The sequence below is a fragment of the Bufo gargarizans genome, chromosome 1 (assembly GCF_014858855.1).
Source record: "Bufo gargarizans isolate SCDJY-AF-19 chromosome 1, ASM1485885v1, whole genome shotgun sequence".
Lineage (NCBI taxonomy): Eukaryota > Metazoa > Chordata > Amphibia > Anura > Bufonidae > Bufo > Bufo gargarizans.
In genome coordinates, this window is record NC_058080.1 from 80,520,658 (window position 1) to 80,546,781 (window position 26,124).

Consider the following 26,124-nt stretch of genomic DNA (forward strand, 5'->3'; position numbering starts at 1 on the left):
GGGTTCTGTGAGACGACACCCACTTTGGTATGGTACTGTGGGGAGTGCAGGGATCCTTTTGGCTTATTTCAGCTTTATTTCAAGACTTCCTTAGGGTCCATTCACACGTCAGTATTTTTCTATATCCCGAATTTCGGTCCGTTTTTTGCGGATCCGTTGTTCCTGAAAATGTTTCCGTATGTCATCCGTTTTTTGCAGATCCATTGACTTTGTATTGTACCAGGATCCGATTTTGCTGATAATAATAGGACAAGTTTTATATTTTATCGGACATGCGGAACGGAACAACGGAAACGGACAGCACACATTGTGCTGTCCGATTTTTTTTCAGGATCCATTGAAAATGAATGGGTACGCATCTGGTCCGGATCTGTTCCGCAAAAAACGGAACAGATCCGGAAAGAAACAACGAACGTGTGAATGGACCCTTATATGAAGCTTACATGGCGTTGCAGTCCTATTAAAGGGGTTATCCCAACAATCTTTTTCACCCTAAAAGTCCTGACGGGATCTTAATCGCTGTTAGAGTAAATGATAGTGTTTCCAGCATACCCTTTTCATCACTCTTGTTCTCCTTTGGTACTGCTGCTAATCTTTGATCTTGGGCCCCCGTTCTGGACAGAACCAGTCATTTTCCTGGCTATATAGTCCTGTCTTATTTTCCTTGCAGAAGGAGTCTTTAGTTATAATGCTGTGCACAAACCTTTCCGGTGAGTGCAGTAAACTGAGGATCACTGTACATTGACCGGTGGAGTGAGTGACCTTGTGTGTCCACCAAACTCGGCTCATTAGCTGCGCATTGCTATACACTATGAACACCAGGTGGCGCAATACTATGTAGGTAAATGATATAATCATGACCCTTCACTCTGTCATTTTTTTTAACAACATGTAAATGGTAAGTATTGTACATTTCTTGATGATTTATACAATGAATATGATTTTTAATGGTGGGTCATCCCCTTTAAATTCAGTAAGTGTTCCGTCACTTGCATGTACAGAAATCTCAGAATAAAGCTGACAGAAGATGAAGTTCATTCTAGTGATTGTTCGTGACGCTCATGAGCCGATAACCCTACAAAGTACACATACTCTTGAAAATATGCACTGTACGTTCATACAAAAAGGGATGTAATCGAGTTGTATTATAGGTTGTTTTCGTTCTGTATCCAGGCTAATCAAGAATGAACTGTTGTCCCTTGTGGATAACCCCTGTACATATATAATAAAGTGGTATTTCCACAGGATATGACATAGATGTCTGATAGGATGCAGTGTCTCTCTCTGCTCACTTCTATAGGAGTACCATATCTCACTTCTGTGGGTGTTTTTATTAAGATCTGGGCATTTGTGGGTTGGAGGACCTCCATTCTTGTGATGTGGGAATAAACCCTTTGAGGCATATGAATTGTCCTTTGGGAGGGAAGGTGGTAATCAGCTGCTTAGGATTACCTTTCTTCTTAAGGGCCCTTGCACACAACAGTATGTATTTTGCGGTCTGAAAAAAACGGATCCACTAAAAATACGGATGATGTCCGTGTGCATTCCGTATTTTGCGGAACGGAACAGCTGGCCCTTCATAGAACAGTACTATCCTTGTCTGTGATGTGGATAATAATAGGACATATTCTATTTTTTTGTTGAACGGAAATACGGACATACAGAAAAAGAATGCACACGGAGTAACTTCCATTTTTTTTGCGGATCCGTTGAAGTGAATGGTTCTGCATACGGTCCGCAAAAAAAATGGAATGGTCACGGAAAGAAAATACGTCCGTGTGCAAGAGGCCTTAGCCAGAGGAACTTGGTGGGGCTTGGGTCATGAATATCTTGTGAGAGACTGCGCAGCACAAACTGGTGTGTGTGTGTGTATACACTGTATTTTTCGCCCCATAAGACCCCTGCGTCTTATGGGGTGAATACTAATGAGCTTCCCTTATGGAAGCGCTCATTAGTGTGTGTGTGTGTGTGTGTGTGTATATATATATCTCCAAGAAAAATGGCGGCACTGGCAGCAATAAGAAAAATCGGGTGCACGTTCCAAGGGAATAGATTTCTTACCCCAGTGAGTAATCCAGAAAATGAGCGGCACTCCTGTAGATTAAGAACAAATAATTCCTTTAATCAACCATGCGGTGATTAAAGGAAATTTTTGTTCTTAATCTACTGGAGTGCCGCTCATTTTCTGGATATTATATATATTTACAGTCAGGTCCATAAATATTGGGACATCAACACAATTCTAACATTTATGGCTCTATACACCATCACAATGGATTTGAAATGAAACAAACAAGATGTGCTTTAACTGCAGATTGTCAGCTTTAATTTGAGGGCATTTACATCCAAATCAGGTGAACGGTATAGGAATTACAGCAGTTTGCATATGTGCCTCCCACTTGTTAAGGAACCAAAAGTAATGGGACAGAATAATAATCATAAATCAAATTTTCACTTTTTAATACTTTGTTGCAAATCCTTTGCAGTCAATTACAGCCTGAAGTCTAGAACGCATAGACATCACCAGACGCTGGGTTTCATCCCTGGTGATGCTCTGCCAGGCCTCTACTGCAACTGTCTTCAGTTCCTGCTTGTTCTTGGGGCATTTTCCCTTCAGTTTTGTCTTCAGCAAGTGAAATGCATGCTCAATCGGATTCAGGTCAGGTGATTGACTTGGCCATTGCATAACATTCCACTTCTTTCCCTTAAAAACCTCTTTGGTTGCTTTTGCAGTATGCTTTGGGTCATTGTCCATCTGCACTGTGAAGCGCCGTCCAATGAGTTCTGAAGCATTTGGCTGAATATGAGCAGATAATATTGCCCGAAAAAAACTTCAGAATTCATCCTGCTGCTTTTGTCAGCAGTCACATCATCAATAAACACAAGAGAACCAGTTCCATTGGCAGCCATACATGCCCACGCCATGACACTACCACCACCATGCTTCACTGATGAGGTGGTATGCTTAGGATCATGAGCAGTTCCTTTCCTTCTCCATACTTTTCTCTTCCCATCACTGTGGTACAAGTTGATCTTGGTCTCATTCTGTCCATAGGATGTTGTTCCAGAACTCTGAAGGCTTTTTTTTAGATGTTTGGCAAACTCTAATCTGGCCTTCCTGTTTTTGAGGCTCACCAATGGTTTACATCTTGTGGTGAACCCTCTGTATTCACTCTGGTGAAGTCTTCTCTTGATTGTTGACTTTGACACACATACACCTACCTCCTGGAGAGTGTTCTTGATCTGGCCAACTGTTGTGAAGGGTGTTTTCTTCACCAGGGAAAGAATTCTTTGGTCATCCACCACAGTTGTTTTCCATGGTCTTCCGGGTCTTTTGGTGTTGCTGAGCTCATCAGTGCATTCTTTCTTTTTAAGATTTTTCCAAACAGTTGTTTTGGCCCCGCCTAATGTTTTTGCTATCTCTCTGATGGGTTTGTTGTGTTTTTTCAGCCTAATGATGGCTTGCTTCACTGATAGTGACAGCTCTTTGGATCTCATCTTGAGAGTTGACAGCAACAGATTCCAAATGCAAATAGCACACTTGAAATGAACTCTGGACCTTTTATCTGCTCATTGTAATTGGGATTATGAGGGAGTAACACACACCTGGCCATGGAACAGCTGAGAAGCCAATTGTCCTATTACTTTTGGTTCCTTAACATGAGGGAGTAACATATACAAACTGTTGTAATTCCTACACCGTTCACCTGATTTGGATGTAAATGCCCTCAAATTAAAGCTGACAGTCTGCAGTTAAATCACATCTTGTTTGTTTCATTTCAAATCCATTGTGGTGGTGTATAGAGCCAAAAATGTTACAATTGTGTCGATGTCCCAATATTTATGGACCTGACTGTATATACTGTATATAATTATTATTATTTTTATTATTTACTTAATACTCGCATTCCCCATAAATGATCAGGCTCTTAGAACTCTATACTGCGCAGTTCCTCTGTTATTTGTCCTTAAAAATTGGCAACTGTACTGTACCATTCCCATGGTCAGCGGCGTGTGTCACTACCAGCTGGACTTGCCCACATAAAGCCACCTTTTCGTGTATGGATTTTTACCGGCATTTGCAAATACTTCTCAGCTTGCCTTTCAGATATATTCCCTCTAGTGTGCAAATGTGTTACGGAAATTTACAGGCGTTATTGGAATATTACTATTCTTCTTGCAAATAATTTCACGCCATCGGTGACACCTCAGCATAACCAATTTACATTTAGACATAGTTTTACTGAACAGTATTTAGGCAAAATATAAACAGGTAAATTAATCCGCTTAGGTGAAATGTGCAGTTTATTTACCACTCATTAAAATATGAGATGACCGCAAAACTTGACCTTGCATCCTCAATCACCTCCTCTTATTTGACCAGCACATGTGTGGCCATCTCTACATTCATCCTCCACCAGAACAGGCAGGAATGGGGTTGGACATCTGGAGATGTCTGCAGGATTAGAGGTGGAATCCACATCTATCAGACATTCATGGCCTGTCTTGTGGATAGGCTGGGTTCACATTACATTTTAGCCCACTACTTGACTGTCGGGGTACTGTAAATGTTTAAATATCCAAAAATCGTATTAAATGTATACCACAATGGATCCATTCACTTCAGTGAGGCAAATGGAACCAAAAAGGTTATTTTAAGACAGAATTTGGTGCCAGAATCGTGGCTTAAAATAGTGCCTTTTAAGCCACACCCCTTCCATGTAAAGATCCCTCCTTCTCCCGTGAAGACACACACCCCATGGCAGTGTATTATTCTTTTTGGCTTACTATGTCTAAAATGAGAAGCACCAAAAATGTGCCAAATTTTTGTGCCAATTACAAACATTCAGGTACAACCACAGTAGTGTGTTGAATTACTTTTCTTCTCTCTTTTTGCTTGGTGGTGTGGGGTGGGAGCAACAAGTCTGCCTTTTTTTTGTTTTTATAGATTACGGTAAAACTAATTCTATAATTTTTTATGTTTTACTACTTTTGCGCAATAAAAGCTTTAAACAAAATTTAAATAAATTATTTTTGTGCTGCTGCATTTCAAGTGCCCTAACGTTTTTTATTTTTCCATTGACAAAAGCATTTATTGCCATTTTTCTTTTTTATATTACTCTATTCCTTGTGCAGAATAAATACCATAACATGTTAATTTCATGGTACGGGTGACTACGGATGTGATGATACCAGTTATGTGTAGGATATGTTTTTTTAAATGTTACTTTCTAAAAAAAAAAAAAAAAAGGCATAGGCTCATATACATGACTAGGTCTCCAGCTGCCCTTGCAAACCATCAGCACATGTGCATAGCTAAAAATGGAATATCAGCATGACAGGTTCCCTTTGATTTTACAAAGAGGCAAAAAAAAACAAATGTGTGCTGTGTTATAACTACAAAATGTAATTCTGGGAGCCAAATGGCACAGGGCACAGAAGAGCATTTGTACCTCTTTATCGTAGCAATGTTGGGGGTCTCAGCATTCAGTTTTCTGAAATAAAAATTTCCATGAAAGTGACATTTGCAGTCATTTTAGTTTTGCATTTGAAACTACTCTATCAGCATGCTGCAGCTTTAGCTTTTTAACAATCTAGTAGTAGATGATCACTGAACATCAAGTAAAAATAGGACACCTGGAAAGAAGCAATTTTCACATGTCAGCTTTTCTGATGAGCTACTGTCTTGTCAATTCATCCTGACTTTACCTTCGGTGGCCCTAAAGTAACAGGCAACTTCTCTGAGCACGTTACACTATGGGATTTGAGCAAAATGAGACTGAATTTGTGGAAACCTGCAGATACATGAAGTAGAAGAATTGGTAGTCATCTGTGGACAAATTGCCTTCAATATGTGATCCTAATCGGAAAAGATGCTCGAGGGGCACAAAGGGAATTTCTTTAGCCACTTCACATCCAGGCCATTTCCCCCTTCCTGACAGAGCCATTTTTTTTTTGCAAATCTGACTTGTGTCACTTTATGTGGTAATACCTTTAAAACGCTTTTACTTATCCAGGCCATTCTGAGAGTGTTTGTTTTCTCGTCACATATTTTATTTCATGACAATGGGAAAAAATGGAGTAAAAAAAATTCATTTTTAATTATAAAAAAAATACCAAATTTACCCAAAATTTGGAATAATTTGCTCATTTCCAAATTTCAATTTCTCTACTTTTATAATAAATAGTAATGACTCCAAAAATAGTTATTACTTTACATTTCCCATATGTCTACTTCATGTTTGGATCATTTTGTGAATGTAATTTTATTTTTTGGGGACGTAAGAAGGCTTAGAAGTTTAGAAGCAAATACTGAAATTATTCCGAAATTTTCCAAAACCCACTTTTTAAGGACCAGTTCGGGTCTGAAGTCACTTTGTGAGGCTTACATAATAGAAACCACCCAAAATGACCCCATTTTAGAAACTACACCCCTCAAGGTATTCAAAACTGATTTTACAAACTTTGTTAACCCTTTAGGTGTTCCACAAGAATTAATGGAAAATGGAGATGAAATTTCAGAATTTCACTTTTTTGGCAGATTTTCAATTTTTATTCCATTTTTTCCAGTAACAAAGCAAGGGTTAACAGCCAAACAAAACTCAATATTTATTGCCCTAATCCTGTAGTTTACAGAAACACCCCATATGTGTCCGTAAACTACTGTACAGGCACATGGCAGGGCGCCGAAGGAAAGAAGCGCCATGTGGTTTTTGGAAGGAAGATTTTGCTGGACTTTTTTATTTTTTTACACCATGTCACATTTGAAGACCCCCCTGATGCAGTTTTGTTGGTACTATTTTAAGGTACATATGATTTTTGGTTGCTCTATATTACACTTTTTGTGAGGCAAGGTAACAAAAAATTGCTGTTTTGACACAGTTTATATTTTTTGTTATTTACAATGTTCACCTGACAGGTTAGATTATGTGCTATTTTTATAGAGCAGGTTGTTACGGACGCGACAATACCAAATATGAAAATAATTTTTTTAGTGTCTCCACATTCTGAAAGCTATATTTTTATTTTATGTTTTTGAACGACTGTCTTATGTAGGCTCATTTTTTTCGGTATGAGATGACTGATTGATTAATACTATTTTAGGGTGCATATGACTTTTTGATCGCTTGGTATTACTTGGTATTTTTGTGATGTAAGGTGACAAAAAATTGCTTTTTTTTTTACACACTTTTTATTAGAATTTTTTTACGGTGTTCACCTGAGGGGTTAGGTTATGTGATATTTTTATACAGCAGGTTTTTACGGACGCGGCGATACCTAATATCTATACATTTTTTTATTTATTTAAGTTTTACACAATAATATCATTTTTGAAACAAAAAAAATATTATTTTAGTGTCTCCATAGTTTTATTTTCTGGGCGATTGTCTTAGGTAGGATATCATTTCTGCGGGATGAGATGACGGTTTGATAGGTATTATTTTGGGGTGCATATGACTATTTGATCACTTGCTATTACATTTTTTGTGGTGTAAGGTGACAAAAAATGGCTTTGTCTGACACAGTTTTTTTAAATTTTTTTTACGGTGTTTACCTGAGAGGTTAGGTCATGTGATATTTTTATAGAGCAGTTTCTTACGGATGCGTCAATACCTAATATGTATACTTTTTTATACATGGCCCAGCCGCATGGGGATCGCAGACCTATTCACTTGAATGGGTCCACGATCCTTCCGTTCCGCAAAAAGATAGAGCAACTTCTATCTTTTTGCGGTGCGGAGGCACGGAATGGAACCCCAAGAAGCACTCCGTAGTGCTTCCATAGTGTTCCGTTCCGTGCTTCCGTTCTGCACCTCCAAATTTGCAGACCCATTGAAGCAACGGGCAGAACACGTTCGTGTGAATGAGCCCTTAGGTAGAGGCAAATTTTTTGCGGGATGGAGTGACTGTTAGTATTGGGCCTCATGCACACTACAGTTTATTTTCACGGTCCGCAAAAACGGGGTCCGTAGGTCCGTGATCCGTGACCGTTTTTTCGTCCGTGGGTCTTCCTTGATTTTTTGAGGATCCACGGACATGAAAAAAAATTTTTTGGTGTCCGCCTGGCCGTGCGGAGCCAAATGGATCCGTCCTGAATTACAATGCAAGTCAATGGGGACGGATCCGTTTGACGTTGACACAATATGGTGCCATTCTCCAATCCGATGGTATATTTTAACTTGAAGCGTCCCCATCAGCGTCCCTCTATGTTAGAATATACTGTCGGATATGAGCTACATCGTGAAACTCAGATCCGACAGTATATTCTAACACAGAGGCGTTCCCATGGTGATGGGGACGCTTCAGGTTAGAATACACTACAAACTGTGTACATGACTGCCCCCTGCTGCCTGGCAGCACCCGATCTCTTACAGGGGGCTGTGATCAGCACAATTAACTCCTCAGGTGCCGCACCTGAAGGGGTTAATTGTACTATCATATCCCCCTGTAAGAGATCAGGGCTGCCAGGCAGCAGGGGGCAGCCCCCCCCTCCCCAGTTTGAATATCATTGGTGGCCAGTGCGGCCCTCCCTCCCTCTATTGTAATAAATCGTTGGTGGCACAGTGTGGCCCCCCATCGGGCCCCCCCTCCCTCCCTCTATTGTAATAAATCGTTGGTGGCACAGTGTGGCCCCCCATCGGGCCCCCCCCCTCCCTCCCTCTATTGTAATAAATCGTTGGTGGCACAGTGTGCGCCCCCCATCGGCCCCCCTCCCTCTATAGCAGTAACAACATTGGTGGCAGTGTGCGGCCTCCCATCTTCCCCCCCCCCCGATCATTGGTGGCAGCGTAGTTCCGATCGGAGTCCCAGTTTAATCGCTGGGGCTCCGATCGGTAACCATGGCAACCAGGAAGCTACTGCAGCCCTGGTTGCCATGGTTACTTAGCAATAGTACAATAGTAGAAGATTCATACTTACCTGCTTGCTGCTGCGATCGGAACTCCGCTGCCACCAATGATCGGGGGGGGGGGGGGGGAGATGGGAGGCCGCACACTGGCCACCAATGTTGTTACTGCTATAGAGGGAGGGGGGCCGATGGGGGGCGCACACTGTGCCACCAACGATTTATTACAATAGAGGGAGGGAGGGGGGGGGCGATGGGGGGCGCACACTGTGCCACCAAGGATTTATTATAATAGAGGGAGGAAGGGGGGGCCCGATGGGGGCCGCACTGTCCACCAAAGATATTCAAACTGGGGAGGGGGGGGTCTGCCCCCTGCTGCCTGGCAGCCCTGATCTCTTACAGGGGGATATGATAGTACAATTAACCCCTTCAGGTGCCGCACCTGAAGGGGTTAATTGTGCTATCATATCCCCCTGTAAGAGATCGGGTGCTGCCAGGCAGCAGGGGGCAGTCTTGTACAAAGTTTGTAGTGTATTCTAACTAGAAGCGTCCCCATCACCATGGGAACGCCTCTGTGTTAGAATATACTGTCGGATATGAGTTTTCACGAAGTGAAAACTTAGATCTGAAAAAGCTTTTATGCAGACGGATCTTCGGATCCATCTGTATGAAAGCAACCTACGGCCACGGATCACGGATCACGGACACGGATGCCAATCTTGTGTGCATCCGTGTTCTTTCACGGACCCATTGACTTGAATGGGTCCGTGAACCGTTGTCCGTCAAAAAAATAGGACAGGTCATATTTTTTTGACGGACAGGATACACGGATCACGGCCTCGGCTGCAAAACGGTGCATTTTCCGATTTTTCCACGGACACAACGGTCGTGTGCATGAGGCCTTAGTATTAATTTTTTTAGCACAGTTTTTTTTTTTTTTTTTTTTTATGGTGTTCACCTGAGGGGTTAGTTCATGTGATATTTTTATACAGCTGGTCGTTACGGACGTGGCAATACCTAATATGTCTACTTTCTTTTATTTAAGTTTTACATGTTTTAGTGTCTCCATAGTCTGAGGGTCATAGTTTTTTTTATTATTTGAGAGATTGTCTTAGGTAGAGTATAATTTTTTGCGGGATGAGATGACGGTTTGATTGGCACTATTTTGGGTTGCATATGACATAACATACACCTTTTTGATCACTTAGTGTTGCACTTTTTGTGATGTAAGGTGACGAAAATGGCTTTTATTTTAACACCGTTTTTATTTTTTATGGTGTTTATTGGACAGGGTGGATCATGTGATATATTTATATAGCCGGCCATTGTGGACGCGGCAATACCAAATATGTCTATTTTTTTTATTTTCCCTATTTTTTTTTTTATTACTTAACTGGGGAATTTTTATTTATTTTTTTACATGTGAAACTTTTTTTTTTTTTTTACACTTTGTGTCCCCCATAAGGTCATACAAGACCTCTGGGGACATTTCATTTATTTTTCACTATTGATTTCTCCTGTAACTGGGGCTGACATAGTAGCCCCAGTTACAGGGGAACTGGGGCTACTAGAGAGGCTGTACAGCAGAATACAGCCTCAGTGCAGGGCTGATCGAGGTCTGTGAAAGATCCGACAGCTCCTGCACTCTCCCGGCCCCTGTGGTCACATGACCACCGGACCTTTATATCCTATGGGCGGATGTGAAGTGGTCTCCAGGACCGCCGTACGCAGGATTGCGTCCTGCCGGCGGCCATGTTCTTCTGGGTGGACGCATATACGCGTCCTCCCGCGAGAGCCGAGATTTCCTGTGAACGCGCGCACACAGGCGCGCGCGCGCTCACAGGAACGGAAGGTAAGAGAGTGGATCTCCAGCCTGCCAGCGGCGATCGTTCGCTGGCAGGCTGGAGATGTGATTTTTAACCCCTAACAGGTATATTAGACGCTGTTTTGATAACAGTGTCTAATATACCTGCTACCTGGTCCTCTGGTGGTCCCTTTTGTTTGGATCGACCACCAGAGGACTCAGGCAGCTCACTAAAGTAGCACCAAACACCACTACACTACACTACACCCCCCCCTGTCACTTATTAACCCTTTATGAACCACTGATCACCCCTGATCACCCCATATAGACTCCCTGATCACCCCCCGTCATTGATCACCCCCCTGTCATTGATCACCCCCCTGTAAGGCTCCATTCAGACGTCCGTATGATTTTTACGGATCCACGGATACATGGATCGGATCCGCAAAACGCATACGGACGTCCTAATGCAGCCTTACAGGGGGGTGATCAATGACAGCGGGTGATCACCCATATAGATTCCCTGATCACCCCCTGTCATTGATCACCCCCCTGTAAGGCTCCTTTCAGACGTCCGTATGATTTTTACGGATCCACGGATACATGGATAGGATCCGCAAAACGCATACGGACGTCTGAATGCAGCCTTACAGGGGGGTGATCAATGACAGGCGGGTGATCACCCATATAGATTCCCTGATCACCCCCTGTCATTGATCACCCCCCTGTAAGGCTCCATTCAGACGTCCGTATGATTTTTACGGATCCATGGATACATGGATCGGATCCACAAAACACATGCGGACGTCTGAATGGAGCCTTACAGGGGGGTGATCAATGACAGAGGGGTGATCACCCATATACACTCCCTGATCAACTCCTGTCATTGATCACCCCCCTGTAAGGCTCCATTCAGACGTCCGCATGTGTTTTGCGGATCCGATCCATGTATCCGTGGATCCGTAAAAATCATACGGACGTCTGAATGGAGCCTTACCAGGGGGGTGATCAATGACAGGGGGGTGATCAGGGAGTCTATATGGGTGATCACCCCCCTGTCATGGATCACCCCCCTGTCATGGATCACCCCCCTGTCATTGATCACCCCCCCTGTAAGGCTCCATTCAGACATTTTTTTGGCCCAAGTTAGCGGAAATATATATATATTTTTTTGTTAGTTTTTTTCTTACAAAGTCTCATATTCCACTAACTTGTGTCAAAAAATAAAATCTCACATGAACTCACCATACCCCTCACGGAATCTAAATGCGTAAAAATTTTTAGACATTTATATTCCAGACTTCTTCTCACGCTTTAGGGCCCCTAAAAAGCCAGGGCAGTATAAATACCCCACATGTGACCCCATTTCGGAAAGAAGACACCCCAAGGTATTCCCTGAGGGGCATATTGAGTCCGTGAAAGATTGAAATTTTTGTCCTAAGTTAGCGGAAAGTGAGACTTTGTGAGAAAAAAAACAAAAAAAAATCTATTTCCGCTAACTTATGCAAAAAAATAAAAATTCAATGAACTCGCCAGGCCCCTCATTGAATACCTTGGGGTGTCTTCTTTCCAAAGTGGGGTCACATGTGGGGTATTTATACTCCCCTGGCTTTTTAGGGGCCCTAAAGCGTGTGAAGAAGTCTGGGATCCAAATGTCTAAAAATGCCCTCCTAAAAGGAATTTGGGCCGCTTTGCGCATCTAGGCTGCAAAAAAGTGTCACACATGTGGTATCACCGTTCTCAGGAGAAGTTGGGGAATGTGTTTTGGGGTGTCATTTTACATATACCCATGCTTGGTGAGAAAAATATCTTGGTCAAATGCCAACTTTGTATAAAATAAATGGGAAAAGTTGTCTTTTGCCAAGATATTTCTCTCACCCAGCATGGGTATATGTAAAATGACACCCCAAAACACATTCCCCAACTTCTCCTGAGTACGGCGATACCAGATGTGTGACACTTTTTTGCAGCCAAGGTGGGCAAAGGGGCACATATTCCAAAGTGCACCTTTCAGATTTCGCAGGCCATTTTCTACACATTTTGATTGCAAAGTACTTCTCACACATTTGGGCCCCTAAATTGCCAGGGCAGTATAACTACGCCACAAGTGACCCAATTTTGGAAAGAAGACACCCCAAGGTATTCCGTGAGGGGCACGGCGAGTTCCTAGAATTTTTTATTTTTTGTCACAAGTTAGCGGAAAATGATGATTTTTCTTTTTGTTTCTTTTTTCCTTACAAAGTCTCATATTCCACTAACTTGCGACAAAAAATAAAAAATTCTAGGAACTCGCCATGCCCCTCACGGAATAACTTGGGGTGTCTTCTTTCCAAAATGGGGTCACTTGTGGAGTAGTTATACTGCCCTGGCAATTTAGGGGCCCAAATGTGTGAGAAGTACTTTGCAATCAAAATGTGTAAAAAATGGCCTGCGAAATCCGAAAGGTGCACTTTGGAATATGTGCCCCTTTGCCCACCTTGGCTGCAAAAAAGTGTCACACATCTGGTATCGCCGTACTCAGGAGAAGTTGGGGAATGTGTTTTGGGGTGTCATTTTACATATAACCATGCTGGGTGAGAGAAATATCTTGGCAAAAGACAACTTTTCCAATTTTTTTATACAAAGTTGGCATTTGACCAATATATTTTTCTCACCCAGCATGGGTATATGTAAAATGACACCCCAAAACACATTCCCCAACTTCTCCTGAGTACGGCGATACCAGATGTGTGACACTTTTTTGCAGCCAAGGTGGGCAAAGGGGCACATATTCCAAAGTGCACCTTTCAGATTTCGCAGGCCATTTTTTACACATTTTGATTGCAAAGTACTTCTCACACATTTGGGCCCCTAAATTGCCAGGGCAGTATAACTACCCCACAAGTGACCCCATTTTGGAAAGAAGACACCCCAAGGTGTCACATGGTACGTCACATGATCTTTTACCATGGTGATTCACCATGGTAAAAGACCATGTGATGACCGGAGTGACGTCATCGAAGGTCCTTAAGCTCTATTTAATGGAGCAGCTCACCCCAGGTCCTGTTCATCAGCAGCGGAGACACAAGGAGATGCCGGGCTTCGCGAGCAAGTGGACTAAGGTGAGTTAAATTATTTATTTATTTTTTTAACCCCTCTATCGCTGTTTTACTATGCATTCTGTATTCAGAATGCTATTATTTTCCCTTATAACCATGTTATAAGGGAAAATAATAATGATCGGGTCTCCATCCCGATGGTCTCCTAGCAACCATGCGTGCAAATCGCACGGCATCCGTACTTGCTTGCGGATGCCATCTGATTTTCACACACCCCATTCACTTCTATGGGGCCTGCGTCACGTCAAAATCGGACAATATAGAGCATGCTGCGATTTCAACTGAACGCACAAGTGATGCGTTAAAAACATCGCTCATGTGCACAGCCCCATAGAAATGAATGGGTCAGGATTTAGTGCGGGTGCCATACGTTCGCCGCACGGATCGCACCCGCACGGAAAACTCGCCCGTGTGAAAGGGGCCTTAGGGTGTCTACTTTCCGAAATGGGGTCATTTGTGGGGTTTTTCTACTGTCTGGGCATTGTAGAACCTCAGGAAACATGACAGGTGCTCAGAAAGTCAGAGCTGCTTCAAAAAGCGGAAATTCACATTTTTGTACCATAGTTTGTAAACGCTATAACTTTTACCCAAACCATAATTTTTTTTTTGCCCAAACATTTTTTTTTAAATCAAAGACATGTAGAACAATAAATTTAGCGAAAAATTTATATATGGATGTCGTTTTTTTTTGCTAAATTTTACAGCTGAAAGTGAAAAATGACATTTTTTTGCAAAAAAATCGTTAAATTTCGATTAATAACAAAAAAAGTAAAAATGTCAGCAGCAATGAAATACCACCAAATGAAAGCTCTATTAGTGAGAAGAAAAGGAGGTAAAATTCATTTGGGTGGTAAGTTGCATGACCGAGCAATAAACGGTGAAAGTAGTGTAGTGCCGAAGTGTAAAAAGTGGCCTGGTCATTAAGGGGGTTTTAGCTAGCGGGGTTGAAGTGGTTAAAGAGGACCTGTCACCGCTCCTGACATGCCTGTTTTAATAGCTTCATGCATTTACCATGTAATAACAATTCTGAAGCATCTATTCTTATGACTCTATGTTGTGCCATTCCTTTATTATTTATACTAGAAGTTATGAATGAACTGCTAGCAGTCTGCAGTAAGGGTACAGAGGGGTGGTAACAAGTTGGGGGTGTGTACCTGCAAAGGCTGAAAATGGCAGCACTGATTGGATAGAGTGAGTCTGTGCACGGAAACACCCCCAAATTGTTACCTCCCCTCTGTACCCTTACTACAGACTGCTAGCAGCTCATTCATAACTTGTAGTAGAAATAATAAAGGAATGGCACAACATAGAGCCATAAGAATAGATGATCTAGAATTGTTATCACATGGGGGATGCATAAAGCCATTAAAACAGGCATGTCAGGAGCAGTGAAAGGTCCTCTTTAAGTGTAACCCATACCTACCACATTGCACCCTTGAACACTATTGTGTTTTTCCTTTATTCTGTATAGTTCTAATGTTATTTAATGTAATTTAAATAAAATATCTTCATAGGGATCCAAGCCCAATCATCAGCATATAATTAAATTATAACATTTCTGACTGCCTACAGACATTACTAGGAGAAACACATGAGCTTATGGCATACTGTTCTCACATTCAACTTAAAGTGGTTTTCTGGTTCAGGCATTAATATCTGATTGCCGCTGTTTGAAGGGTCCATTGCATTTGTGCAAGCCCTGTCCCCTCTTCGTTGTTTATATTGGACTGTCTACGTGCATGCCATCTAGGTAATAGCGACGGTGAAGGATATTGCAGCCTTGTCCCGTTCACTTGAAAGAGATTGCAATATGCTACACCGCAGCTACTACCTAGTCAGTGTGCCAGCAGTCAGACCTCTACTAATCGGATACTGATGGCCTTTTGTAAGGATAGTCATTAGAACATGAATTGGTGACTACTACAAAGCACCATCAGCTTCCTCTAACTACATTTAACTTACCCATTGTATCCCAGAAACGCTTGATCCCAGGCTCGAAACTTGTTGAAGCGTCCTCCATTTATTTTTACACTTTCACCGTGTACTTCATTAGACTGTGTGATAGTTTGTAAGGACACTGTAATTGAGTGACTAAAGCAGCCAATCAGCTACCTGTATTTTAATGGCATAAGATATCATTTTTAATGGTTTACCATATTGTGTCTTCCCAAATGCATAATTATTCTCCTGTTACCAATGTGTCTCATCTTTTTTTCAAAATCTCTGACTTTTTTTTTTTTTTAGGACATCTTGTACTATGAGCAGCTCAAATCGAATGTGATACAGCATGACCTTTTATCTGACAGCCTGATTTATAAGGTTAGTAATCTGGGTTTATTGCTTTCTGTCAGAAGTCAAGAAACATTTGTATGCCATTAAATTCATGTGACTGAATGTATTTGAAATGATTTGAAGGTGCTGTCATAGAGCAGATCTAAGGAATCCAGGTGCTGTGCTGTATTTATATCTAAAAAATACAGGACGGGCTGCTTAATATTACAGAGATACAGTCCTTATATGCTAAAACGAATCTTCCTTTCATGATAATATTAATAGTGTCAATCTCGTGTATGGGAGGAAAACACCACACCGAGCATAGGAGAGAAAGGGGATAGAGGAATAAGGCTTGGAAACTAGGGAAGGAAGATGGACACCTCCTAGAGAAAACCCCTACCACACTGTCGATAAACACCTTATTCCCCACAGTCTTGTACTCTAGCGCCACCTCAGAAGTCAGGAGAAATCGAGTACTACCAGACAAAGACAAATGCACATTTTCTGACTCTCCTTCCACCCCTTCAAGAGTCAGATGGGAATTTAACGTCCCCATTTTTTTTTCTTTTTGAGACTGAATGCATGGACATACATCGATAAAATGTCCTTTCTGTCCGCACTCCCTACAACCAGAATGCTTAAAAGTGAATCTGGGAGTAGCTCCCCCTAACTGCATGGGTTCGTCCCCCCCAAAGTGTCAGAGGAAGACAATACGTTATTGATAGTACGTCCTGAGAGTGTGGGCCCCTAGATCTTTCTCTCAGGCGTCTATCAATGCGTACTGCAAGAGACATAGCAGCTTCAAAAGACTTGGGATTTTTATGAAAGGCCAAAGCGTCCCTTAGCCTCTCTGATTATCCCTGACAAAACTGACTATGGAGAGCCGGATCGTTCCACTCAGTATCCGTAGCCAACCTCCTAAACTCAGAGCAATAGATGTCAGCAGAACGCTCTCTCTGACGAAGGCCATGTAGCTTCGTTTCGGCCAGGGAGGTCCGATCCGGGTCATCATAGATTAGACCCAAAGCTTTGAGAAATTCATCCACTGACCAGAGAGACTGCGATCCGGTCAGCAGAGAAAAAGCCCTTGACTGAGCGTCCCCCTTAAGCAACGAAATAACCACACCAGTTCTCTGATTCTTATCCCCAGATGAGTGTGGACGTAGCCTAAAATACAATTTGCACGCCTCCCTGAACAAAATCTAATTTTCACCAGAGAATCTCTCCGGGAGTGCAACTTTATGCTCGAGACAGGCCTGGTAACCACCACCACCACTAGGACCAGCAGCCTGTGGTCTTAGGATCTGCGAGACAGTCGTGCGGAGGTCAGCTTCCTCCAAAGACAACCCTTGCAGCTGTCCGACCAGTGCAGCAATAGGATCGATGGCTTTACTGAAACAAGCAAAAATTATGGTTTTGGCGGTTTATAATGTTGCGCTCTTGTGTGGGAGGAAAACACCACACTGTGCATAGGAGGGAAAGGGGAATAAGGCCTGGAAAACTAGGGAAGGAAAATGGACACCTCCTAGAGAAAACCCTAACTCCAGTCCTGACAGACTACCAGTATAAACAGGCCCCAAAGGTACGCAAGTTCATACACCGGAGAGCTAGAATCCTATCTCACCTTGAAAGGACCCTGGAACTAATGTCAGGACTGAGTCAACCTGTTCCTCCAAAAGGAAGGATGAACAGGAGTCTCCCTCAGGCCTAATGACAAACAACAGGGAAAGGAAACGCACACATATATCAAAACGAAATACAAAAGGGAACGGAAACGCTTATCTTCAATAAAGCTTTGGTAGCACCAGGAACTCAGCCGAGAACCAAACGTAAGCTAACCACAAGTCCAACAGTATCTATAAACCGCACAGCATAGTCGGAGAAACAACAATAAATAGGGAAGGTTAAATGACCACAATAGCAACACCTGGTGTGGCAAGCACCAGAAACAACACAGACGTCATTTGATCCAAAAGGAAAACATGTCAGATCAAACCACATGTTGCCAGTCTCACAGATCTCCTGCCACCTGTCTCGGTACATCCGTGACAAATAGTTTATTTATAAAGCACAAATATGATTTACTCGGTTTATATTTGTTACAAGACTACGAAAAGCCATCTGTGTTCAGCTGTCAAAGTCATCTGCTTTAACCCGTTCATCTGTTTTACACAGCAGAGACCTGTGGCTAATTACCGTGACCGGCAATAATGCCGATTGCGGTAATTATATGCTTTTAGATGCCGTGATCAAGTGAGATCACGGCACCTAAATGCATAAAAGCTTCCTACCAATGCCCCGTGTGGCCAATTCGGGCATCGGTAGTTGGGCTGAACACTCTCAGCCTTGCTGATAAGGCTGAAAGTGTTCATGCTGCAATTCTTATTTTGGCCAGGATAAGAAATGAGCAAAGGGATAAAATCCCTGATAAACCAAAATTAAAAAATATAATTAATAAACTCATCTTACCCAAAAGAATGTAATAAAATGTGATCAAAAAGTCACACACACTCCAAAACTGTATCAATAAAAAATACTGATTGTTCCGCAAAAAATTAGCCCCTAAACAGCTCAGTAAAAAGTTATGGGGGTTGCAAATCTGACCAGTGTCGCTTTATGTGGTGATAACTTTAAAACGCTTTGACTTAGGCCTCATGCACACGACAGTATTTTTTCACGGTCCGCAAAAACGGGGTCCGTAGGTCCGTGATCCGTGACCGTTTTTTCGTCCGTGGGTCTTCCTTGATTTTCAGAGGATCCACGGACATGAAGGAAAAAGTCGTTTTGGTGTCCGCCTGGCCGTGCGGAGCCAAACGGATCCGTCCTGAATTACAATGCAAGTCAATGGGGACGGATCCGTTTGACGTTGACACAATATGGTGCAATTGCAAACTGATCCGTCCCCCATTGACTTTCAATGTAAAGTCAGGGTATATTTTAACTTGAAGCCTCCCTATCACCATGGGAACGCCTCTATGTTAGAACATACCATCGGATTTGAGTTATATTGTGAAAACTCAGATCCGACAGTATATTCTAACACAGAGGCGTTACCATAGTGATGGGGACGCTTCAAGTTAGAATATACTAAGAACTGTGTACATGACTGCCCCCTGCTTATTTTTAATGTAAAGTCAGGAGTCCCTTTTATACCATCGGATCGGAGTTTTCTCCAATCCGATGGTATATTTTAACTTGAAGGGTCCCCATCACCATGGGAACGTCTCTATGTTTTTAACTCATTGGTGGCCAGTGCGGCCGCCCCTCCCTCCCCTGTAGTTAACTCGTTGGTAGCCAGCCCCCCCCCCTCCCCTGTAGCTAACTCGTTGGTAGCCAGTGGGCCCCCCCCCTCCCCTGTAGTTAACTCGTTGGTGGCCAGTGGACCCCCCTCCCTCCGCTGTAGTTAACTCGTTGGTGGCCAGTGGGCCCTCTCCCCTCCCTCCCCCTCCTAATTAAAATCTCCCCCCTTATCATTGGTGGCAGTGCAGAGTACCGATCGGAGTCCTAGTTTAATCGCCGGGGCTCCGATCGGTAACCATGGCAACCGGGACGCTACTGCAGTCCCGGTTGCCATGGTTACTTAGCAATTTGTAGAAGCATCATACTTACCTGCGAGCTGCGATGTCTGTGTCCGGCCGGGAGCTCCTCCTACTGGTAAGTGACAGATCATTAGGCAATGCACCGCACAGACCTGTCACTTACCAGTAGGAGGAGCTCCCGGCCGGACACAGACATCGCAGCTCGCAGGTAAGTATGATGCTTCTACAAATTGCTAAGTAACCATGGCAACCGGGACTGCAGTAGCGTCCCGGTTGCCATGGTTACCGATCGGAGCCCCGGCGATTAAACTGGGACTCCGATCGGTACTCTCCACTGCCACCAATGATAGGGGGGGAGATTTTAATTAGGAGGGGGAGGGAGGGGAGAGGGCCCACTGGCCACCAACGAGTTAACTACAGGGGAGGGAGGGGGGGGCCCACTGGCCACCAATGAGTTAACTACAGGGGAGGGAGGGGGGGGGCTGGCTACCAACGAGTTAACTACAGGGGAGGGAGGGGGGGCCCCCACTGTCTACCAATGAGTTAACTACAGGGGAGGGAGGGGGGGGGGGGGCCGGCCGCACTGGCCACCAATGTGTTACCTACAGGGGGGGAGGAGGGGGGGGCTACCCCCTGCTGCCTGGCAGCACCTGCCAGGCAGCAGGGGGCAGTCATGTACACAGTTCTTTTAGTATATTCTAACCTGAAGCGTCCCCATCACTATGGGAACGTCTCTGTGTTAGAATATACTGTCGGATCTGAGTTTTCACGAAGTGAAAACTCAGCTCTGAAAAAGCTTTTATGCAGACGGATCTTCGGATCCGTCTGTATGAAAGTAACCTACGGCCACGGATCACGGACACGGATGCCAATCTTGTGTGCATCCGTGTTCTTTCACGGACCCATTGACTTGAATGGGTCCGTGAACGTTGTCCGTCAAAAAAATAGGACAGGTCCTATTTTTTTGACTGACAGGATACACGGATCACGGTCTCGGCTGCAAAACGGTGCATTTTAAGATTTTTCCACGGACCCATTGAAAGTCAATGGGTCCGCGAAAAAAAACGGAAAACGGCACAACGGCCACGGATGCACACAACGGTCGTGTGCATGAGGCCTTATCCAGGCCATTCTAAGATTGTTTGATTGTTTTTTCGTCACATATTGTACTTCATGACACTGGTAAAATTGAGTAAAAAAAATGCATTTTTATTTTAAAAAAATACCAAATTTACCCAAAATTTTGAAAAATGTGCTAATTTTTAAGTTTAAATTTCGTTAGGCCTCATGCACACAACAGTTTTTTTTTCACAGTCCGCAAAACGGGGTTCCGTTGTTCCGTGATCCGTGTCCGTTTTTTTTTCCGTGTGTCTTCCATGATTTTTGGAGGATCACCAGACATGAAGGAAAGTTAAAAAAAAAGTCATTTTGGTGTCCGCCTGGCCGTGCGGAGCCAAACGGATCCGTCCTGACTTACAATGCAAGTCAATGGGGACGGATCCGTTTGACGTTGACACAATATGGTGCAATTGCAAACGGATCCGTCCCCTATTGACTTTCAATGTAAAGTCAGGGTATATTTTAACTTGAAGCCTCCCTATCACCATGGGAACGCCTCTATGTTAGAACATACCATCGGATTTGAGTTATATTGTGAAAACTCAGATCCGACAGTATATTCTAACACAGAGGCGTTACCATAGTGATGGGGACGCTTCAAGTTAGAATATACTAAGAACTGTGTACATGACTGCCCCCTGCTGCCTGGCAGCATCCGATCTCTTACAGGGGGCTGTGATCAGCACAATTAACCCCTCAGGTGCCGCACCTGAGGGTTTAATTGTGCGTATCATAGCCCCCTGTAAAAGATCAGGTGCTGCCAGGCAGGAGGGGGGCAGACTCCCTACCCTCCATCCCCAGTTTTAAATTTATTGGTGGCCAGTGCAGACCCCTCCCTCCCTTCACTGTATTACATTCATTGGTGGCCAGTGCGACCTCCCCTCCCCCCTTCCTAATTAAAATCCCCCCCCCCATATACTATGGCCCCAGTTGTGCCCCCATCTTTATATTATGGCCCCAGTTGTGCCCTCATACATATATTACAGTCCCAGTTGTGCCCCCATACATATATTACGGTCTCAGTTGTGCCCCAATACATATACGATGGCCCCAGTTGTGCCCCCATAGATATATTATGGCCCTAGTTGGTGGCAGCGGAGAGTTCCGATCGGAGTCCCAGTTTAATCGCTGGGGCTCCGATCGGTAACCATGGCAACCACAACGCTACTACAGTCCTGGCTGCCATGGTTACTCAGCAATTTTAGAAGCATTATACTTACCTGCGCTGTCTGTGGCCGGCCGGGCGCTCCTCCTTCTGGTAAGTGAAAGGTCTGTGCGGCGCATTGCTTATAGCACAGACCAGTCACTTACCAGTAGGAGGAGCGCCCGGCCGGTCACAGACAGTGCAGGTAAGTATAATGCTTCTAAAATTGCTAAGTAACCATGGCAGCCAGGACTGCAGTAGCGTCTTGGTTGCCATGGTTACCGATCTGAGCCCCAGCGATTAAACTGGGACTCCGATCGGAACTCCCCGCTGCCACCAACTGGGGCCATAATATATCTGTGGGGGCACGACTGGGGCCATAATATATGTATAGGGACACATCTGGGGTCATAGTATATGTATGAGGGCACAACTGGGGCCATAATATAAAGATGGGGGCACAACTGGGGCCATAGTATATGGGGGGGGAGGCCGCACTGGCCACCAATGAATGTAATACAGAGAAGGGAGGGAGGGGGGTCGCACTGGCCACCAATGAATGTAATACAGGGGAGGGAGGGAGGGGGGCCGCACTGGCCACCAATGAATTTAAAACGAGGGAGGGAGGGGGGTCTTCCCCCTCCTGCCTGGCAGCACCTGATCTTTTACAGGGGGGCGATGATACGCACAATTAACCCCTCAGGTGCGGCACGGACAGGAAACACGGATCACGGACGTGGATGAACAACGGTGCATTTTCCGAGTTTTCAACGGACCCATTGAGAGTCAATGGGTCCGCAGAAATTCACGGAAAACGGAACAACGGACACGGATGCACACAACGGTCGTGTGCATGAGGCCTTACTTCTATAATACATAGTAATACCTCCAAAAATAGTTATTACTTTACATTCCCCATATGTCTACTTCATGTTTGGATCATTTTGGGAATTATATTTTCTTTTTTTGGGATGTTACAAGGCTTAGGAGTTTAGAAACTACACCCCTCAAGGTGTTCAAAACTGATTTTACAAACTTTGTTAATCCTTTATGTGTTCCACAAGAATTAATGGAAAATAAAGATACAATTTCAAAATTTCACTTTTTTGGCAGATTATTTACAAAATTTATCTGACAGGTGGTATTTTTATAGAGCAGGTTGTCACGGACGCGGCGATACCTAATATGTATACTATTTTTTATTTATGTAAGTTTTACACAATGATTTCATTTTTGAAACAAAAAAAATCATGTTTTAGTGTTTCCATAGTCTGAGAGCTATAGTTTTTACAGTTTTTGGGCGATTATCTTGGGTAGGGTATGATTTTTGCGGGATGAGATGACGGTTTGATTAGCACTATTTTAGGGTGCGTATTGCTTTTTGATCGCTTGCTATTACACTTTTTGTGATGCAAGGTGACAAAAAAATTGCTTTTTTTACACCGTTTTTATTTTTTAGGTGTTCACCTGAGGGGTTAAGTCATGTGATATTTTTATAGAGCATGTTATTACGGACGCGGCGATAACTAATATGTATACTTTTTTTAATTTACTAACGTTTTACACAATAACAGCTTTTTTAAAACAAAAAAATTATGTTTTTGTGTCTCCATATTCTAAGCCATAGTTTTTTTATTTTTTGGGCGATTGTCTTAGGTAGGGGCTCATTTTTTGCGGGATGAGGTGACGGTTAATCAGAAAAAAGGGAATGACCCCAGGTAACCCCCGATGAAAATACAGGGACAGTGCCTATGTGTGTACCATACAGATGCTGGGGGGTACCCGACAAAGGGTGACTCGGTACAAGCTCCGAGCGTAATAACAGAAAAAGGGGGGGGAGAAGCTTAAAGTACCAAACTTATGATTAGAAAAATACAAAATGTTTTTATTGTGAAATACATGATAAAAAAGTACACATGTAATACATGCCACAGACAGGGTAAGGGAACAGGGAGGAAAAAAGAACGCCACCCTGGAAAGACACACTGGTCACAATGGAATATATAAGGCATATAATAGGAAAAGATTATAATGTTGTGAGCATGAGGAACATACAGCAGTGTGTGGTACAATGACCACCTCATGAACACACAGTATAAAGGAAGAGTAAGTAAATGGATAAATGGAGGGTGGGTGAAGATCACAGAGTCTCAACCGGCATGGCAGTAATGCACAGAGTACAAAAAGCCAGATAAGTGCAAATATATCAATTGCAAAGATGATGAAGAGCCGAGTGAGAAATCTCAACAACGGCAGCATAAAGTCATGACGGGAGAGCTGCGATCTAACACTCACCTAAGAAGGACCAGATGTGAATAAAAACCAGGGTGGCGTTACCCCAACGCGCGTTTCGGCGTGCCTTCGTCAGGGGGTAACGCCATCACTGCGGACCAGGAATTTAAAGTCTTCCCCAGCCAATGGGTATAGCACTTACTCGTCCCCTGGTGTGTTGGTGGATTGGCGCGCGCGATTCGCACACCGGAACTCCCGGCAGTCCCACGTCCGGCGTCCCGTCAACACGCCCACATCACGTGACAGCGTCACCTGATCGGGCGGTATGACGTGTGGACGCGCGGGCGAGGGGTGCCGTAGGCGGCGACCAAAAGCGCGCGCACACAACACAGCAAAGGGAGGAGGAGCGGGACGTCAGAATACCAGACAGATGTATCATACAAATTTATGAACAGAAAGAAATACAAGTACAAATACAAATACAAATACATGGATGGCGCATTCAAAATAACAATATAAAGGGCAACCAGACATCCATACATCATGCAACAGTATATCCACAGTCATACAAGATGTGAACATGATGTAAATACAATAGTAACATATAAATATATATGTATATAGTTGTCTCACTCATTAGTATGACGAAACATAATTGAAGTACACAAAGGAAATAGAATCAAGTATTATCTATAATGATGAGGTAAAGAAATATAATATAATATAATGAATAAGTGAAGGACTAGAATGCATAATAAATATATACACCGTGAAGTGTAATAGTGAATTCATAAATAAATAGATATTAAAAAATGGTGTTGAAAAAATTGAGAAAAATTCATATAATTAGTGAAATTAGTGATGAAAACGGAGAATAGGTACATAAGGTGAGTGAGTGTAGGCACACTAATTATGCCGTGACGGAGTGAGTGCCATAAATAATGGGGCAACAAGAGAGGGTAAGTGCATAGTACGTGCAAAGAGATAATATTGATGGTAAAAAATCCTAATAAAAAATATATCTAGATAATAAACACAAGCAATATGAACTGTGAATATCTAAATCCAAATAGCATATATAAGAGTGTGCATGGAAAGGATGCCTGAAATACAATAAGAATGCAAGAAAAAATATGAAGAGGGAAAGATGTTATTGAATAAACAGTCCACAATAGCATCAACATTAAGTGATACTCTATCTCCATGCATAGCGTAATGTATGTAATAAGTGTCAAAACGAATCGGTCGAAAATGACATTGCAGGACTTCATGGAAGAAGGGCAGCCACAAGGAAAAGGTCCAGTACTAACTGAAGTCGAATGGAACGGACAATAAATACCGACGTCCCTACAAACAAATATAGAAGTGCTATAAAGGAAGACAAAAAGACAAAAGATAAAGACAAAGAATCAATAAAATGTGTAAGAGAAAAACGTACAAGCAATTAAAAGAAATGATGAAGTCCACAGTTGTGGGCCCAGCGGTTACAAAAAAGCAGAGAAACCCAGATTGTCATTCAGGCCCCCGGGACGTAATGTCCCCAGGGTCCAGATCCAGCGGCTTTCACACTGGGCTAACCTCTTGGATATACATCCCGCACGAAGGTCCACCTGAATGCAATCGATCCCTCTCACTTTCAGGAACTTCGGATTGCATGAATGGAATTCCCTGAAGTGCCTAGCGATCGGTTTAAGGATTTCACCTTCCTTTACTTCCTGTGCATTCAGAATATCCCTCACGTGCTCCCTCACACGGACCCTCAGTTCTCGGGTTGTAAGACCTACATAGATCTTGGGACAAGGGCACTGGGCGTAGTACACCACTCGTGTGCTGGAGCACGTGAGGGTATGGTTAATCCTGAATGTTTTGTTGCCAGAAGAGTCCATAAAGTCAGAGGCCCGCTCCATGTTGGGGCACGCAGAGCATTTGCCACATGGTCTAAAACCGGTCTTAGGGTTGCCCTGCCCTGGAAAAAGAGGGGGGGGGAGAGTTGGCTGGAGGTAACCTCTAACCAAATTATCACGCAAAGTATTGGCCCTCCGTGCTGTAACCAGAGGTCGCGATGGTAG

At 43.3% G+C, this 26,124-nt stretch overlaps 1 protein-coding gene across 1 annotated transcript in view; it reads left to right on the top strand.

Moving 5' to 3' along the window:
- The window catches only part of TBC1D19 (TBC1 domain family member 19), a 193,389-nt gene that overhangs the window by 89,286 nt on the left and 77,979 nt on the right, over positions 1-26,124 (top strand). The window contains exon 12 of the mRNA XM_044284859.1: positions 15,992-16,066. Within this exon, the coding sequence (XP_044140794.1) occupies positions 15,992-16,066 (75 nt within the window). The remainder of the gene's footprint in view (positions 1-15,991; positions 16,067-26,124) is intronic.